This window comes from Hydra vulgaris, chromosome 12 (assembly GCF_038396675.1).
Source record: "Hydra vulgaris chromosome 12, alternate assembly HydraT2T_AEP".
Classification (NCBI taxonomy): Eukaryota; Metazoa; Cnidaria; class Hydrozoa; order Anthoathecata; family Hydridae; genus Hydra; species Hydra vulgaris.
The window spans coordinates 59,796,455-59,817,500 of NC_088931.1; the positions used below are offsets into that span (position 1 = coordinate 59,796,455).

General features: G+C 27.0%; 1 protein-coding gene across 2 annotated transcripts in view; it reads left to right on the forward strand.

Moving 5' to 3' along the window:
- Positions 1-231: 231 nt before the first annotated feature.
- The window catches only part of LOC100204320 (src substrate cortactin), a 35,786-nt gene continuing 14,971 nt past the window's right edge, over positions 232-21,046 (forward strand). The window contains exons 1-14 of one of the 2 annotated variants that reach the window (XM_065813929.1): positions 232-330; positions 404-488; positions 7,222-7,295; positions 13,806-13,858; positions 16,469-16,484; positions 16,638-16,698; positions 16,796-16,850; positions 17,407-17,462; positions 17,582-17,636; positions 18,976-19,031; positions 19,185-19,239; positions 19,705-19,760; positions 20,365-20,419; positions 20,567-20,622. In XM_065813929.1, coding sequence (XP_065670001.1) covers positions 414-488; positions 7,222-7,295; positions 13,806-13,858; positions 16,469-16,484; positions 16,638-16,698; positions 16,796-16,850; positions 17,407-17,462; positions 17,582-17,636; positions 18,976-19,031; positions 19,185-19,239; positions 19,705-19,760; positions 20,365-20,419; positions 20,567-20,622 — 723 coding nt within the window. In that variant the 5' untranslated portion in view covers positions 232-330; positions 404-413. The other variant, XM_065813928.1, reaches the window with a different exon arrangement.

Genomic DNA, 21,046 nt, shown 5'->3' on the forward strand with positions numbered 1-21,046 from the left:
GTCCACTGAAAATCGGCGATTGTTTACTGGGATCTACCAACCATTTGCTTACTCTTAAACTCCCTTTTGATTTCTGGTAATTTTTAAATAGCAATTGCTAGCAAATTTAGTTTTTGCTAAAAAAAATAAATTAAAAAAATATCATCCTTATTTATCAGTGACAGTTAATTAAAAAAAAGTTACACCGCAATCACTTTTTTAAAAAGTAGTAATTCTCCTCTTGCCACATTCAGATACGCCCTTTAAACTCCCGTAGAAGTTTTAATTTTAAAATAAAGAACCGTAAACAATTATTCCATTTTTAAAGATAGTGTAGTTGATTTTACACAAGTAAAAAGCTGTTCTTTCCTAACTTTAGTTTTATCAACTTTTTACAGTTGCAGTAATTTTTTTTTTGGTATAGAAAAATCATAATGTGGAAAGCAGGTAACGATGTGAAAGCTACACAAGAAGGTTCAGATGATTGGGAAACAGATGCTGACTTTGTTGTAAGTTGTAAGTTGTTATGAAAATCACTGAAATTAGTTAACTTATTTGATTTGAAATAGAACTTGTTAAAACGATATGATTTTTCATTAGTTCAAATATTAAAACAATTTTCGTTATATTTTAAGCTTTAATTAGAGTGTATTTCTAATTATGCAAATACTATTTTTTGCTATATAAATTTTCAACAAGAACTATTGTTAATGCTATATTTTCCTATTTGGGGAAATATAGGACCTAGAGCGTGTTTTTTTTTAAATATTTTCATTTATTTTTTTATATAAAGTTACTCTAAAATAAATTTCAAATATAATGCATTATTTTGTTTTTCCTTTATTATCTTTTTTTAATTCTTTTATGTTTTTGTTATTACTATTTTTTTATTATTGTTGTTATTATTATTATTAGATAATATAATGAATATAATTTATTGTAATTATTTACTAATTAATGACACAATTAGTGATTCTTTTAATAATCTAAGTAGTGGTGATTCTTTTAATAATCTTGTAGTACAAGAGGTATTTCACTGCAAACTTCAGTGAAGTTTGTAGTGAAATACCTCTTGTACTACAAAGTAGGTGAAGTAACCCAGTACTTCAACTACTATATATATATATATATATATATATATATATATATATATATATATATATATATATATATATATATTGCCATGAGATGAATGGACTAATGAACTCAGTCAATATTGAGTACAAACCTAAAGATTGGAGAATCTTTATTGATATATCAAAGCTAAGTTTAAAAGCAGTGTTATCACATAATGAGCAAATCTCAAGTCAAGTTTCCCCTATTTTGCGAGAGTCTCACAAATTTTAAAGAGCATCTCTCTTGCATAAACAAAAAAATTGTAAAACTCCTTCTTATTAGCAAGTTTTAACCTAACTAAATTTCAACTGGATGAAGCATTAGAAAGTGTTATTTTATTTCAAATGAATAGACCAGAAAATCAACCATGCTTTAAGTATGATCTATCACCTAGTTTTATTGAAAAAGCTAAGAATGTCATATAGGAGTATTACTCCCATTTTGCGGGAGACTTTATGATATTGCCGATTGAGGGAGACTTTATGATATTGTTGATCACAAGGCATTTGCCTACTACTTATCTTTACCATTAAAAAAAAAAAAAGATCCTCTAAATTAGACTGATTAAATATATTTGAAATATTATCATTTATTTCCATTATTATAAAAACATTTTAACATTAATTATTTGCATTTTGTATATTTTTGATTATACTGAGTATAATCAAAAATATATAAAATGTCACTTATGAATACTGAGTGTAATCAAAAATATACAAAATGCAAATAATTAATGTTAAAATGTATTTATGATGATGGAAATAAATGATAATATTTTAAATATATTCACTCAGTCTAATTTAGAGGACCTTTTTTTTTAGTGGTAAAGATATGTAGTAGGCAAATGCCTAGTGGTTGGCAGTATCAGGGAGACTTGACTTGATTTGATATGATATTGATATCATATCAAATCAAGTCAAGTCTCCCTGATACCAATTTTGAAAACTTGACTGATCTGAATGAGAATGTCATTAATTCCTGTTGGATATACTGTCAAAAACAAAAATAATAATGAATATTAATTACAGGGGTGTCCTAAATAGAGTATCTGTAGAAAGCAGTTGGTACTTTTTAAGGATTTGCCCCCTTATTCCTAGAATAGCCCCCGAGAATGAGAGAATCTTAAACACAAGTTTTAAAGTGTTTATCTTTTTAAAAATCTAATGTTTGCATGTTTAATAAATTATTGTTAAAATAATTAGAAATTAACTGCGCAAGAAATACAGATTTTATCACTTAATTATACATTTATTTAAATTATGATGTATAGAAAATAACATTTCTCTGCATTGAGGTAACAGCCTTGATTGTTCTTTCTCATAAATATTTTTATGAGAAAGAACCCCACCCCAATAAATAAAAGATTTATTTGTTTTAAAATATACTTTGTAATATAAAATTTAAATTAAATTAATTGTTTTTCATATGCTTATTAATGTTTTTAACAGAATTGTGGCTATTAAAATAGCCTAGTTTTGATGCAAATCTAGAGAAGCCAAATGTCCTGAAAAATAAATTAATATTTAACTGTTATTACTGCATAATTTAATAAGTATAAAGTAATTCTTTCTTAACTTGTTAAAGATCCATAGAAGCAATAGTCTATTTTTCAGTTTTCATGCTGTGAGTTAAAACCTAGCAATGATAGATAAAATACATCAGATATTTAAAATAATTACTAAAAAAAACCATCAAAAATAGGGGAAAAAGAGGTTTGTGTTTTAGGTTAAAAATAAATTAAAATAACTTAACTTCTGATGCATAACACATTATGCCATTAAAACACAAATAATAATGGAAGCAAATGAATTCTTTGATTTGTTGCCTGTAAAAGAAAAGATGTGATGCATAAAAATAATAATCAAATGATTATTATTTTAATTGATTTAAACTACTTAACACTAATATCTTGATGTCCATGTATGCAAAAGGTTATCTTTCTAAGTTGAAATAGTATATCAAAAGCCAGATAAATTGCTCAAAGCCAATTGTAAATGAGCTTTGGTTTCCCATAACATGTTGCAACCAAGTCAACCCTGGTTGTTGAATGTCGGTAACTACATGACTACCTAAAATAAGATCTGATGCATAAAAATAATCAATGAAAGAATTACAAATCTTTTCATAATCTTATCAACAAAAAAAGAGGGGGTGGGGGCATAATATACACATTAGGCATTGAAAAAATATTACTAACCAAGACACTTACCTAGTATCTGTAAATGAAAATTATTAATGCAAGTATATAAACCATATTATCATTTACAATAACACATACCTTATTACAATCAATTTGCATGTCATTTTTTAATGATATTACCATATTACCACTAATGATGTCTGCAGATAGTTGGTATTTACTCATTTCATAGTCAACAGCATCATCATCCTCATTTGGCTTCCAATATGAAACTATGTATATAGCACTGTTCTTTTTAATGCTTAGAAGTCTGTCATAATATATGCCTTGACTGTTAGTGGCATTATAAAACCACAAGTGACAAATATATCTTCCAATAGCGGCTCCAATAAGAATTTTTTCAAATTTGGAAGCCTTGTTATTTTCTAGGTCAGGAAATATTTTATCTGATTTATTTTTTTTTATCTGATTTTATCTTTATTTTTTCTGATTAGGCATACAATTTTTAAAAATTTTTTTCATTTTCCTCTGTTCTTTGTCCTTTTTATTTTGAATTTTGTCAGCCATACACTTTATAAGTTCTGACATCATTTCTTTATGACTGTGCATTTGCAAATCAAGTTTTTCTGGCATTAGAAATGGCCCATAATATTAATTTGTTTTGAATATCAGTAGGCTTTTTAGAGAGTAAAGCAGTTGTTTTATTTTTACAAGGACGAAGATTTGAAGAAAGAAAACAAAGCATGGAATTTGGAGCTTTTTGCTTTGCAGCACTAAACATACCCATAAGTTCCTCTGAATCAATGTTGTGAAGCCTTGCTGATTCAGTCTGGTTCATAATTTGATCATTAAAACTTATGTTGAATTGTCACTTGTACTGCCTGTCAATGACACTAACAACAGCTTTCAGACATTCAGCAAGTGTTTTACTCATTTTATTAGTTACTGGGCAAAAGCTGATTATTGAATCAAAAACAGGATCTTTAATAATATTTCCAAAAAAATCAGTTTTTCATTGAATTAGATTTAGAGGATCCTTGCTGCTTTCAATAAGAGTGTTATGAACATCTTTGACTACCTGAATGCCAGATATGTAGTCAAGTCCCTGACCTGGTGCGATATAAAATTTTGTCATCCAAGGACCAGTCAGTAGCTTTCTAATTAAAGCTAGGGTACAACTTATGGATACCTGAAACAAAAAATTTATAAATAAACCATAATATTAGTCTCTGACGATCTATAATCCCCTAACTATTGCTGCAAATATTATTACTATTGGTTTTAAAGGTTTATTCCATTAAATATTGCATCCCTTTCTATCAATTTGAAATCTAAATGTGTACAAGAATGGAAACAATCATATAAAAGATTCGCCTGTTTCAGATGTAAAATCTTGGTACAAACTATATCTCAGACCTCCGCATAACGCTTAGCTAGAAAACAGAAATGTCTTCAATATTTCATAGTGATGAATCAAAATACCACATTTGTGAAAAGTACTGTGTAGTCTGTTCCCTCTGTAGGGTGGTAGCAGTCCTTAGGGCAGCTTGTGTTGATCCAAAAAGGCTACAAAACGATTTGGGTCACCTTTAAATTACATAAAGTAATTATTTTAAAGAGCATAAGGAGCATGTGAAATTAGAAATATTTATATGCTACTAAAAACATATTTTAGATTTATATATCATATTTTACAAAATTACGTTGTGTTCAAGTAAAAAAATAGGATTAAGTTATACATGTACCTTTTGCATCCACAAAGTTTGTTCAGCTGTAAAACAATATTTGCTGCAATGCAGTCTCTTCCAAAAAGTTTCCCTTTAGAGGTCTGTAATGTTTTGAGTGAAGACTTGCACGAACTGGTCATTGTGTCCAAAGGGTGAAGGTGACAGTTTAGTTCATTTAATGATTTCTCCTAAACAAGGTTTAACTTAGTTACTGTTGCACGGTTTGTTGCTACTCTGTACCTCCAGGAAGTTGATCTATAGCTACAACCATGCATACTGATTCTATTGTTAAATGCACAATATTTACATGAACACCCTCTTGTGTTGTTGTCTGTCAAGTCTGTCAGTTGTTGCCAACTGTCAGACTTTTTGTTGAGAAAGCTCAGCATTCAATAAATCTGAAATTACATCTAGCTCATGCATCATTTGTTTCACAGTTGTGTGATGTGAAATGTGACTAAATCGATAGCCAGTGTGTTCTCCAATTTTACTGAGCAGAGTTGGCACACTATGTGTAGGAACTTGACACACAAGTATGTCATATAAAAGTGCTTTAATATCTGCTGAATAGCATTTTTTATATTTGGTATTTTTGTTGCATTTGCTCCGCTTTTTCCTGTAAAATCAGTATGTCATTTTGTAGTACAAGAATTTCAGAATTTTTGTCAACAAGTTGTTGGCTTAACATAGTCTTTTGATAAGATAACTTGTTTTGGGTAAATGTCAACTGTTGTTTCAAAATAAAAATGTGATTTTGAAGTTTCTTTAACTGTAAATTAAAATACTTTTCCTTTAATTTTTTTCGAAGAGGAGGATGATTTTCTTTGCAAGCAGTAACCTGATTTAGATATTTAAATTGGTATGGCTGGGCCTTAGCCTTTTCTCTTAACTCTTTTAGATCCTCTTTATGCTTTTGTTTTTTATTTGGCATTTCATTTGGCAAAATGGTTAATCTCTTTCCGAAACTTTTTTCCTAGGACTCAACATACAGATCTGTCCCCCCCACCCCCAGCCTCTAAACCAGTAGAATATTTAGTACCATTATTGCCTGCAAAAATAGGTTATGAGCGTGTCATTGTTTTTTAATAAAATTTGGCAGGTACATTGACTGAAAAGTTAGAAAAAGAACCATCATGCCTTCGATGTCAATTCATTTCTAAAAACACTTCAATGTCAATTCATTTCTAAAAATCACTAAAAACATTAGAAACTGAAAAAAAAAAAAAAAAAAATGGCAATATTTTTACAACACTCTACTCTTAAAATATTATCTTAGTCGATATAAAATTCTAAAAAAAAGACGACAAAAATCCATCCTTACAGCACCTACTTTAAGCACGTGATGATAAAATGGTCACAGATTTTATCTTTAAAATCGGTGCCGTAAATTGCAGAAACACACACGTACCTATAGTATGTTATAATAAGATAATAATTAAATGAGTTTTAATAAAAATGAAAATTGATAATCTTATTTAGTTTTGGCAAAGTGTTATTAAAAGAAAGTTTGTTGTAAATGTTTTTTTATAAACAGAAAAAAAAGATCTTATCTCTATTTTCTTCATATTCTGTAAGTTCTAAAAAATCTGCAAGTTCTTAAAAGCAAGAGTTAAAATCATTCACTGTAAATCAATTTATTTATTTTTTTTGGGGGGGGAGGAGAGGGAGAGAGAAGGGGGTTAGGTGTTATATACTTAGGGCTAGTAGCAATATTAATAACTTCTGGTGAAAGGTCATTTTTACTTCATTGATTTTTCAATACAGCCACTAATAGCATTGATCTTGCTTGCTTTCTCTTATCAATAAGAAGAAGTTTGAACTTGTAACGAGGATCAATAATGAGGTAGGGGGGGGGGTAAAACATGTCTTTCCTCATTTTTAATACCCAGATTATATTGAGAAAAGAATCTCTTTAAATATGCTGAAATTTGTTTTCTTGTTTGAGCTTTATCATCTTTTGATTTTCATCTTTTGACCAACTTTTGATTTAGTCTTACTAAGTACATATATTTAGAACTACTTACAAACCACAAACTTCAAAACTCATAAAATCAGTAGGTTGGTAAAAAAGTTCCAAAAATGTAGTTGATTTTCTACAAATTTCCAATCATTTGATGTAAGTGTTGACAGCTCATTGTGATCATTTGAAACTCTCTGTGTTTTTTTTTATTGCACTTTTTTAGACATTTTATATATTTGTGTTTTTAGTTATATAGTTTTATTCTACTTTTATTTATTTTATTTTATCTATTCTTTTAGAATGATGTCAGTGAACAAGAGCAAAGATGGGGTGCTAAAACAGTTGAAGGTTCAGGTCGAGTTGGTGCTCTAAGGTGTGTATTTTCAAACATAAACTTAAAAAGTTTATGTTTGAAAATACTCTTAAAAAATCAGTAATGAAATCAAAAGTAATGTCGCGTCTTCATTCATGCTTAATATTTTTTTAAATATATATTTTTCAAGAATTGCAACAAAGCATATTTTTATATTTTTTAAATAAAAAATTATAAAAAGATTCCATTTTTATCATATCATACTTGTTTACAAGGTGAAGTTACGAGTAATTATGATTTAAAACAACTTCAACAACTATGTCAAACTATTTCTCTTAATCTTGAAACAAAAAATGTTTTAAATAGCATAATTATTAAAAATTATTTTCATAAACTTGAACCACAAACTAGTTTAAACTATGTTTGTAATTATATTTTGCATAGTTTTCATTAAAAAAATTTGTTTGTATGTATTATGTTGCATTTTTTTTTTTTTTTTTTAACATTAGGGTTTTACAATAAATTGTGTAGGCATAAACTGGCTGTCAACCTAGTTATATAATAATGATAATTACAGAGTTTGTATAATTAATAGAAAATAAAATGTGGATTAGTCGTAAAGAAGCCATTTATTTTTTAGATGATTGTCTAGAAGCAGCTTAAACGTTTTTAGAGATAACGCTGATACAATATTATTAGGAAGAGAGTTCCATTTATTATTCTTAAAGGAAAAAAAGTTCATACGTAAATTTAATCGTGAAGATTGTTTTTTTAGTTTATATACATGACCATAAGTAATAAATTAGCTATCAATTTCAAAAAGGCTTCTATCACTATTGTTATTTTTGCACCATTTATAGGCGTTGATTAGGTCTGCACGAAGTAGCCTGTATTTAACAGTTGCCATATTTAACGCCAACAATCTTTGTTCATGCTGTAGATCATATAATCCATTGATTTGTTTTGAAGCTCTTCTTAACACATTTTTTATTTGCCGTTTACCTTTGAGAAGTCCAGGGTTACAGATTGATCCACAGTATTCTAGGTGAGGGTGGGCTAGAGGTGAAAATAGTTTTTTGAAGGATAATAAATCTGGATATGATGTAAAAGTTCTTTTATTATTTCTATTTTTTGTGTGGCTTTGTTGACTTGAATAGTTGTGTGTTTGGAAAATAATAAGTTCAAATCTATGTGAACACCTAAATCTTGTTCGCAATTTGTGGGTTTAATGTTTACTCTATCATTTTTTTCTGGATCATGCATATTATAAGTATGGGATTTGTTGTTGTGTCCTAAGTGCATTACAGAACATTTGTCAATGTTAAATTTTTTTCCCCATTTTTGAGACCATGTAACAAAAACATCGATGTCATTTTGCAATACTTGCGCAAATTGAGTATTTTCAATAGAACGGAAGATTTTGATATTGTCAGCAAAAGGAGCAGCTTTTGATTTGGTTACTTCAGGGATATTGTTGACAAATATAATAAAAAGTAACTCTGAAAGGACGGAGCCTTGGTAACTCCACTTTTAAGAGGTACCCAGTTTGAATAATTACCATTAACAACAACTCTTCGTCTACGGTTTTTTAAAAAGTTTTTAATCCAATATAGTATTGATCCATTTACACCATAAGCTATAAGTTTAGAAATAAGAAATTTATGTGAAACTTTGTCAAAGGCTTTTTCAAAATCGAGATAAATGTTGTCGATGGGAATATTATTATCCAGTGATGATGTCTAATAATTAATTACTGTTAAAAGGTTAGTTAAGCAGGAATGATCTGGACGAAATCCATATTGGTGTGTCCTTAATAAGTTATTGTTAATCAATTGTGTCATAATATGATTTTTTATAATTTTTTCAAAGATTTTTATTGAAGTACAAGTTATACTGATAGGTCTATAATTAAGTGCTTATGATCTGTCTCCTTTTTTGAATATGGGTGTAATTGTTGCGTCCTTCCATATTTGGGGTATTGATCCACTCTCAGGGACTTTGTTAAAAATAGTAGATAGATGTTTATACATTTGAAAGCAAGTTTTCTTATATACTATTGGGTGTAATTCATCAGGGCCTGGTGATTTAGATGAGTTCAGACTTTTGTGGTATGTTTGAAAAAGTATTAGCAAAATAACTATTCAATTGATGAGCTTTATCTAGATCAGTAGTTGCAACAATATTATTGTATTGTATGTCAGGGAATGCTTCTTTGTTTTATCTTTTTGACTTGATATACAAGTAAAATGCTTTTGGATTTTAGTCTGTCTCTAGCAAGTTTTTTTTTAAATTCAATAATTGCTTTTCTGCTTGCTGCTTTTTTTTTGTTTCGTGAAATATGGTACTCATATGTTTCTCCATTTCTGTTCAATATATATTGACGATATTTCTCTCGTTTTAGTTCATTGATTATTTGAAAGTAAATCCATTTTGAGCGTTTTATATTTTTAAAGTTACATTTTGGTACATTATTGTTGATACTAGTTTTAAGTTTATTGAAAAAGATACTCCATAGTTGGTCTGAATTGGATGTTGGACAGAGTTTAATATTTGCAAGGTCTTCTTTAACTTTGTCATAGTTCTTTTTTGTGTATAAGTGTTTTTTATGGTATGGCAGTATATTTACAATAGATTCAATTGACACAGTAAAGTAGGTTAGTTGATGCTGACTTTTGCTAATGGGTGCTAGATGAGTTAAAAAGGAAATCATGTTTTCATCTGAAGTAAATAAGAGGTCAATCGTAGAAGGATTTTGATTTTGTCTGATGTGTATTGCTTTTGAAATATGTTCAGTGAAAAAAGAATCGCGAATATTTTCAGTAAATTTATTTGATTTAGAGGCATTTGTAATAGGTTGTTTTGGATTTTGCCAGCTGACATCTGGGTAGTTAAAATCTCCAATAATAAGAATGTTTGGATATTTGTTTGAAAGTTTGGCAATGTGTTGATTTATGCAGTTAGTGTTTTCATCGTTACTATTTGGTGATCTGTAATATAAACTTAACTATTAATTAGAAGTTTTAGTTCTAAATTTACAACTGAGCGATTCAGATGGAAATATATCTAGGTTAATTAGGGATGACTTTAGTTTGCTATGTATAAATATTGCTAAGCCTCCTTGGCAAGAACTATTGCTGTGATTTGTATGTAGTAAGTAATTTTCAATAGCAAACTCGAGATCATTAACTTCAATTTTGTTATTTTTAGGGAGAGTTTCTGTTAAAAAAAAATTTTGGTTTTCGGATTGTTTTTAATTTGTTTAAGCTCTTGGCCTTTATTTGATAGGGAGTCGATGTTTGTGTATATAGCTTTTACGGATTTAATTTCAGTAATTTTTTTAATGGTTTGAAAATTAATCCAACTTTTTATAGTTTTTTTATATTTTTTGTTTACTAAAATTGAGTTTGATGACTTTATTGCGCCTAATGCACCATTTAAAGGGTGAGTTTGGTTCATTTTCTAGGATTATTTTTTTATCTATTTCTTTCTCATATCTGGATTGATGAAGACATTTGTATATTTTATGTTTTTGCGTAATTCCCTAGTGACAAGTAAAACTTTATTGCGTTCGCAGTTTTCAGGAAGTACAGCAATAATGGATGGAGGAGTTTTTAAGTCTTTTTTGTTTTTTAATCTTATTATTTTAATAGGTTTTTTATTGCCTTTACCAATTTCCTCAAATATTTCGTCAATTATTTTTTATCGTCGTTGTTTTTTTCAACTTCATTTAAATTATTTGATTCTGGAATTCCAAAAACGATAATGTTCTTTTCACGCTTTTTTTTCTCTTCCTGTTCAGATAATATAGTTTTAGTAATTGAATTAAGAATAATAGCTTTTTCTGAAGATTTATTTTTGTTATAAAGATTTGACCAAAATGTAGCTGAACCATTTTCGGTTTCTTTTTTTGATTCTAATAATTCGATTCTTTTTATAAGTCTTTGAATAGTTTCATTTTGATCACATATAATATCAGATAGTTCTGAACAGCTAAGTTTACCTTGCTTAATCATGAATATTGTGATGACGTCGTGTCGATTTTTCGAAATTAATAATAATTAAATAATAATAATGTAAAATATCAAAATAATAACAGGAACAAAAATAACAATAGTAAAATAAAATTTACAATTTGAGAAATCTCAAAGGAAAAATAATATTTATTATATTATATTTATTATATTATCTAAATTTTATAAAGAAACAAAAAAGTATATAAACTAAAAAATAAATTTAAAAAAAATAAAAAACGATATAGAAAAATAGAGAAGTTAAAAAAGTTAGCATACAAAAAGAAAAAAAAAAAATAAATTTAGAATAAAAATTTAAATTTAGATAAAATAAAGAAGTTAAATAAGAAATTAAGTTGAGAAAATAGTAATAATTATGTTCTTACGTATTCGAAAAAAAAATACATGGCTTATTACGTTGATTGCGGATGTGATGTGAATATGGTAACTATATATATGCTATTTGGTCTGCAAGGCTCTAATTAATTGATCACGAATTGTAATATCTGGAAATATTTCTGCTCATTAAATTCTCAGTTTATTAAAAACTGTGAACACTGTTTTATTGAAATGGTCAATTTATCATATTTCAAAAATTAATGAAAAAACAAAAAAAAAAATTTACTCTGCATTTTAATTATTGTTTATCTCTTTTTAATTGTTATTTTTATAAACACCAGAGTAATTTAAGGATTATAAACAAACAAAAAACTTTATGGGGAAAATTTTTTTTTATTAAAAGTCCAAAAAATGTGCGCGGTAATTTAAAAATCAACCAATAAAAAAATTATTTTAATTTTTATCATTTTAAATTATTATAATATTTATTTTAAATTATTACAAATAATTTGCACATTGTATGAAACATTAAAGTCGATTTTGGTTTAGGGGGAAAGTTTGAGGAATTATTTATTTGATAATTTAAATGTTTTAAATTAGAAATTAATTGATAATAAAAAGATATATTTTAATATAAGTGATTTGAATTTTTTTGTTTTGTTTTAAAATAACTATAAAAAGTTTAAATTAGTTTTTATATATTTTTAAACTCCTCTGTCTTTAATCTTGTATACATACCAGCAAGAGTTACGAGCATTTAATTTATAACAAAATATATTGAATAAGATTTAAATTTTAAATTTTAAAAAAAGTTTAAAATTTAATTTTTGAAAATTATATTTTAAACTTTAAATCATAATTTTTGATAATATTAAAAATAGTAATAATATGATTTTATAATAAGATTTTATATCATAATTCAAGATAAATATAAATATTAAACAACTAATGAGTTAAATGAATTTTTTAAAAACCGTAAACAGAGTTTATGGTTTTTAAAAAGCTAAAAATTTAAGTACTAGAAGCATTACCAGATATCACAACTCGTGAACACTTAATTTGAGTCCTGGTCTGTACATTTTTTTGTTTCTATGTAGACCTAAAGTTTTCAAATACACATGCAACAAAATTGCCAAATTTACCCATGAATTCAGATGTCTGAAATACATAAGATCGAAACTATCATACTAAACCTAAAATTCCATGTACATTTTGAAATACAGCAATATAAAACCTAATAAAAAGAGAGAATGTATGGGTTTTAAAAACAATAGTATTACTTTTTCTGAAATTTTTTTTGTTTAAACATCTTTACTTTCAACAAGGCTGCAAGCAACTACTATTAATGGTTTTTCACTGCTAGAGTTGCTTTATAAACTACATCTTTTTCACTACTAGAGTTTTCCAACTCTAGTAGTGAAAAAGATGTAGTTTATAAAGCAAGATAACAATAAACAGGCGACTTAATAAGTTGCAAATTATATGAATCAGGAAAACAAGAAGGGAGCGAATTCCAAAGAACTGATGTTCAAGGAAAAAAAAAGTAGATAAATAAGAACTTTTGGAGCACTTAGAAACAGTCACAGTAAAAGGATGAGACTTGATTGAATGACAAGTAACACAAAAATGAATTTTAGTGGCACAAAAGATGTTAGCTCTTTAGAGCAGTATCCATTATAGTATTTGCAGAAAAGAGAAAGAAAAGCAACATTACGACAATGTGACAATGGTTGAAGGTTAGCTGCATATGCAGGTCTAACTATATTTACATTGCCTTTTTGCACCATGTCTAAAAGAGAAAGGGCATCATTCGAAGATCCCTTCCAGATATGGCAACAGTATTTCATACATGGCCGGATTTGAGATTTATAGAGATAAAAAATAGAATCCGGAGTAGAAAATGGCAAGCATGATAAAGAGATGCAACCTTAGCTGCTTAGATGCTAATTTTGCATTGGATTTGATATATGGTTTCCAAAAAAGGTTAGATTTCATTTTTTTAGAAATTAGATGAGATGCTTAGGCAATTATGATCAATTAGATAAAAATGCTTTTAAATAAATAACTAACTTTACAATAAATAGATTTCATTGAAAATTATCAAAGATATAAATATATATTATATTTAAATGATTATATCATTTTTTTTAACTAAATTTTTTTCAACTTACAACCAGATCCACTTTCTTTTGTTTATATCTTTCATATTTTTAAAATTTAGTATGCAAGGTTTAAGAGAAGCTGTAACAAAAGATGACCACAAAGTTAAAAAAGGTGCTTTGAGTATATATATTTTCCATAATATATTTATTAGGTTTTTTTTATTTCTTAATGTAAGTATTATATATATATATATATATATATATATATATATATATATATATATATATATATATATATATATATATATATATATATATATATATATATATATATAAAACTTAAATTGCTAGTTTAGATGAGCACTCTGAGGTCGCACTGAAATAGCCTGCAGCTGAGGGTTTCAGTACATAGATCTACTGACAAATAGCCTGACTCGCAGCAGAGTGCTGCTACATCGACTAAGAGTTTGGCATGGGGCAGCAATCTTTTCTTTCATTATTCTTTATTTTTTTCTTCTTTTTCTGAAAATGCGGTATGCTATAAAGATAAGCAAAAATAGTCAGTAAATGCTTATCTAAACAAGCTATAGAAGATATATATATACATATACATATATATATATATATATAAATATATATTTTTATATGTATGTATATATATATATATATATATATATATATATATATATATATATATATATATATATATATATATATATATATATATATATATATGTATATATATACATACACACATAAATACAGCATTGATACACACTTACAATGTTATACTAAAATAAGAAGCTGCAAAGGCTTTATTATGTACATAGACAGAACTTATAGCACTCAGGAAAACCTGGAATACCTGCAGGGACATGGTGGCCCCTGAGGTCATGTGGGAATCGTGCATGGGCTTTTTACTTTTTAACTAAATATGGGCTTTTTACCAATTTTTACTTTTTTCTACATTCTGAAGAAAATCCATATATATTTTTATTGTTTGCACAAATTAAATTGTTTAATTAATCGCTTGAATTAAAGTGTTTTGAGCTCAATTTTATTAGTATTTTGTATAATAGCTGTTATAACATTGATCTGAAAACAAAGTATGTATTTCAAGTCTTGTGATGATATTTTTTTTCATAAGAAATAAATGTGTTATGTCCCATAAATGGTTTTTAATGATCATAATATTGTTTTTTGAGTATTGAATTCATGTTTTGCATTTTTGTAACTTTTCAATGGATTTAAACTTTTATATAATAATACAATTTTTGTGTCAGCAATTTTTTTTTTCAATGAAACTAGATTTTAAAAAGTTCTTATCTATAAAGTAATGTATATATAACATGATAAAATTAAAATCTTTGATTTTTAATTTTGTGTTAATGACTATTCTCTTTAAAACATGGGATAAAAACACTTCATGAACATGGTGCCTCTATCCGGTTTTGGGACTGGTAACAGTTTTTCAACATCATATCCTGTCACGAGTATGTGGAATAATAATAACAGTTAATAGAACCTACTGTTTGAGTTCTTAATTAGTTATTTTTGCAACTTGCATCACCTCTGCACATCAAAGTAATTTATATGATGTAGAGAAATATCGGCATCTAACCCTTGGCAAATTGTAGACAAAACCAAGGAACCAGAATGATTGGAAATTTTCAAATGATCAAGAGCTGAACAAAATGCTTGAGTATTCACTTGTTTTTTTTCTGTTTGTTCGCAATTTTCAGTTTCAGTTTCTTTGCTATATTAAAAAAAAAAAATTTTAATATTCTCTTTGGAGTATGTTCACCTACTTCATTATCAGTACCCATTTACTTCATTATCAATAGAGAGGAGTCTGGTTCTGTCAAAACTAGGTCTGTGACTATCAAACACATTACTTCTCTTCTTTTTAGCTCTTTAGTTTCTCTTTCATTGTATTTCTTTCCGTATTTCTTGACAAGTTTTTCAACAGGTGTTATAACATGATAATGTTGCTTTGTTGGAGTTCTAGCTCTTCACCTAAAGTCTAGAACCTGATCTGTCACAAGGCCTGCACTTTCTCTTACATTGTTGTTATTTTTAAAGAAAAATTAAGTTTGTAAGACTTGTCTTTTAGATCACAGCTGTAGCTTGACCAATACACCATACTTCATTTTGACTTCTAGTCTCTGTTTATTTTAAATTAACTTTGAAAATATCTGTCTAATAATGTGTTTTTAAAATTTTTTTTTCATTTAAGACAATGATTTGATTTGTAATTTCAGGGTGATACAATACTTTCAGCAGTTGTGCAATACCGATGTAATAACTTGACTGGATAATGAAATATTACATGGGTGAAATGTGTATTATGCATAATGACTCATAAGATTAACAAATAATAAAATATTGATAACATTCTCAACTTAATTAATAAAATAGAAAAGATAAATAATAAAAGATGAAAAATAAAACAAAGGTTCGAGCAACCTTGCAAACATAAAAAAACTTTGCTGGGCAACCGCTAAACATCAATAGGTTGTGTCTGAAATTTCCTAATATCATTTTTTCATTAAATGGAACCAAATAAAATATTAGGAGCTTAAGAAAAAAAAAAAAACTTCAATGCATTTTCTCTCTCTCTCTCTCTCTCTCTCTCTCTCTCTCTCTCTCTCTCTATATATATATATATATATATATATATATATATATATATATATATATATATATATATATATATATATATATATATATATATATATATATATATATATATATGTAAAATATTTTTTTAATCTATTTTTAGAATTAATGGATCCAAAGTAAGTTAAGCTTAAATATTTTTGATTTTATCATACAAACTTGTATTTTTTTTTAATGATAAGAAATAATATTATTCATTCTAGTCTTTATTATTTTTTTTAATTATACAGGTAGTTTTACTATTGATTAAGAAACACACATTTTTGTTTTAGCAAAGTAGGAAGTTATGGTTATGGTGGTAAATATGGAGTACAAACTAACAGCCAAGACAAGGTAAGTTTTAAATAGAATTTTGTTGAATAAGCAAATATAGGAGATAATATTATTATAATAGGAGATAATATTATTATTTTTCTTTATATATTTTTAGGCTGCTTTAGGCTTTGATCATCAAGAACAGCTGACAAAACATGCTTCTCAAAAAGGTGAATTCTAAAAATAATAATAATAGTATTGATAATGGTAATGATTTATAGTTTGTGGCATGTGGTTTGGATGGGTTTCCATTTCTTATTTAAATATGACATAGAAGAGTTAAAGCTTTTTTTTACAACAACTCTTAGGACTAAGTATTTTTGATGTGATAGGAAGAGTCATATCACATCAGAAATAAGATTTGCATGCTCTCCCTATTATACTTGTATATCCAAGTTTTCCTTCACTTATGGTAAGTTATCTTTGTCATGGCTAAAGAGCCTCACCTGCACCAATAAAGGATCAGTATAATTTCAAGGACAATTGTACGATGTACAGAATTTTAAGTAAAATTATTTATTTTAGATTTTAGCAAAAAAAAATTTAACAATAATTTTCTTTTGTAGTTAAAAAAAGTGCATAAATTGTTAAAATTGTTTTTGAAATTTATTTTTTTTATTAAAAGATTCTGGTTGATAATCTTGTTAGAAGAAATATTTTTACTGATACAAAGATTTTTGAAAAAAAACAAAAACAATTCTTTTAAACACTGCTTTTATTTTTCAGATTACTCAACTGGTTTTGGAGGAAAATATGGTGTTCAAAAAGACCGACAGGATCAGGTAGTACAGCGACATTTTAGAATATTTGCTAAATTTAAGAATTTACTGAAACAGTTGTATTTAAAAAAAAAATGATAGTAATTGTTGAACAAATTTAGACAAAAATATTATAATTATAGTCTGCAGTTGGATTTGACCATCAAGAGAAGCTTTCAAAACATGATTCTCAACAAGGTAACTTTTTGAAATTGATTAGGTTTTTTGTTAAAAATTACAAGCTACACACAATAGCATCCAAAATTAGTCGGACAAGCAGTTTATTTGTAGTATTTTTATATATTAATTTTTTAAAATGAACTTACTGATAATTATGTCAAATTATACTACAATTATGAAAATATTAAAAAAATATCACATTTTGGAGTAATTATTCAAAATTTTATTTTTAAAACAAATACCTCCTTTTTAAAACAATATTGCCTCAACAAATGATAAGTTTTCAGTATTTTTTATAATGATTTCTAATGTATGTAATATGTACTTAATCTATATGTTACATAATAAATATATACTCTTTATATAATGTTAATAATTGGTTGGAGAACGTTTTGCAGCAATGACAACATTGCACACCAATGGTATTGAATCAACTGGATTGAATAAAATATTAATTAATATTTTATCCCAAATACATTTAATCAACTTAAACAAATTCTATTGATTAGCTGGCTTGCGACTGCAAATTTTTCTCAATGTGTTTCTAAAAATGTTTGATTGGGCTCAGGTCCAGAGGTTGTAATGGCCCTTCCAAGACTTTCAAACTTTCCTTTGGCCAAAACTATTGTGACTAATTTGGATGTGTGCTTCAGATCATTGTTATGTTGGAATATCCAACCAAGCATATTTCCATTCTTAATGACTTGAAGTCAATAGATTAAACCAATTCCAATACAGCTAGCATCAAGAGCTTTAAAATGTTCACAATTGCTTGCAACAGAAAACTTTATATTTATATTTTACTTGTCGTTACCTCATATCTACTCATGTCACCATCCACCGTTCTTCACCTGCAATGGCCACAAACCATGCATCAGGCACAATCTTTGATTTTCTTCATCAATCAAAAAACATTTTGATTGTATGAAGAAAATCAAAAATGTATGCGACAAAAGTAATGTATGCGACAAAAGTAAAAGTAACAAATTGTGCAGTCAAGAAATCTTGCCACAAAAGCTTAACACATATTCAGAAATTTGTCATTTGACTTTTCATTGTCAAGAAATCTTTACTCTTCATTATGTGAGAATGTTGAACAACCAAGTCACTGATGACAAAACAAAGTATATCACTGATAACAAAACCAAGTATATCACTGATGACAAAACCAAGTATATTGCTGATGACAAAACCAAAAAGTTTTTTTAATTTAGAAATTAACCTAAAAGTTTAATTTGTCAACTACTTTAAAAAGTTAAAAAGAAAATTTTTTATTAAAAAGATATTTGTTCATTTACTTTTGGACGCTACTGTAAATGCACAAGAATTTGGTGCAAAAACCTTTTTTTTCTTCTAGATTACAGCAAAGGGTTTGGTGGAAAGTTTGGAGTTCAGTCAGACAGACAGGATAAGGTTTTAAATTTAGATATTTCATGTATTATTTCAAAACATTTAAGATTTATGTGACATAAGTGTTTATGAGATTTATGCGTCATAAGATTTATGTGGCATATGTAATTTATAATTTTTATTAATTTTTTATAACTCTTTTAATCACTTTTTTAGAGTGCAGTTGGATTCGATCATCAAGAACAACTTCAAAAGCATGAATCACAAAAAGGTTTTACTATATATTTTATATATTTTCACTGTGTTTTTATTGTATATGCCATTGCAAAAACTAAAAGTTTTGTGCAAGTATTTACATTAGAAATATATATAATGGTTTAAATAACTTTCCTTAAATATCTGAGCTATATTAAATGCATTATAAGAGTCAAGTCTATTCTAGCAGCCAAACATAAATCTTTTTTTTCTTCCCCAACATATACTACCATGTTTGCTGTTCAAATGAGCTATAATTTTTTATCATGTCAAGTTGATCTTTAGATTTCTACCTAATGTTGTATTTTTCTGATTTATATAGTTTCCAGTTTTCTTGCACTTTAACTGTCTTTTTTATTTGCTTAAAAACTCTCAACTTAAAAACTCTCAATTTAAAAAGTGGTTGGTTTTAACCTTGTTGGAAATGAATTTCCAAGTGAAGTGAAAAGTGACTAATTTTAGACTCTTATTTTGTGTTTAGATTACAATAAAGGTTTTGGTGGAAAGTATGGTGTTCAGTCTGATCGTCAAGATAAGGTATATTTTTAAAAATCCATTTTATTTCAAATAATATTTTTAAGGTTTTAAATTTTATTTTTTAATATTTAAAAATGAGGTTTCCATTTTTTTTAAGGGATTTTAAGGGATCCCCTAGTGTCAAGACAATTTGTGTCCATATCTTAAGCAAGGCTTAGAAAATAAGTTTAGAGTTAATTGAACTAATCAAAGCTTAATTTTCGATATGAATACAACGTCTTTGATGCTTGGGAACTCCTTTAAATGATTTTCTTTAATTTTGAAGGGAATGAAAATAGTAAAGGTTATTTTTTACAATTATAGTAATATCTTTTTTACTTGCTAAACTGTTATTGAGTCTACATATTTGCAATAATTATTTATCTAAGTATTAAAAATGGATGCAATATTAGAAATACTTAAATAGTAAGCAGATATAATGATATAATAATGGAACATACTCCAACACAGATAATGAAACAAACATATTCAAACACTTATAGAAAATAATAAAAAGTTTTATTTAAATTTATTGATTGCAGTGACCTTAGTTTTTATTATTAGTAAAGAGAAAAAACCTTTTTTTCATACTCAATCATATATCTATATGTGATAACTTTTTCAGAGTGCAGTAGGATTTGATTATCAAGAACAACTTCAGCAGCATGAATCACAAAAAGGTGGTGTAATACTTTTTTTAAAGTATACATTTATTTATTTACTGCAAACAATATAGATAAACTGGTATCATTTATTTTAATTATTTTAATTTTTTAATATAATAAAAACATAATCAATTTACTAAAAGAAATGCACAATTATTTTAGATTATACAAAAGGTTTTGGTGGAAAATTTGGTGTCCAAACCGATAGAAAAGATAAGGTATTACTGTTGATATATTCTTTTTAGGTTTTTAAGATTTCTCAAAATATAATTATAATTTAGTCCAAAGTTTTTTTTCAATATATAAGTATAATAAATGTTATTAAAATTTGTATACATACATACATACATACATACATACATACATACATACATACATACATGTACAACCCTCGAAATTAGGAAAAATGAGGTCGGCAAAATTTTTTTGATACAAAGGTCTTACCATAAAACATGGAAACAAGCTCGGCAATTTTTTACCGACCTCAAACACTTTCAGATCGGCAGTTAGGTCGGCATTGCCGAATGCCAACCCTAATTCCGAGGGTTGTATATATGTGTGTGTGTGTATATATATATATATATATATATATATATATATATATATACATACATTAGCAAAAACATTCCACTTAAAATTAAT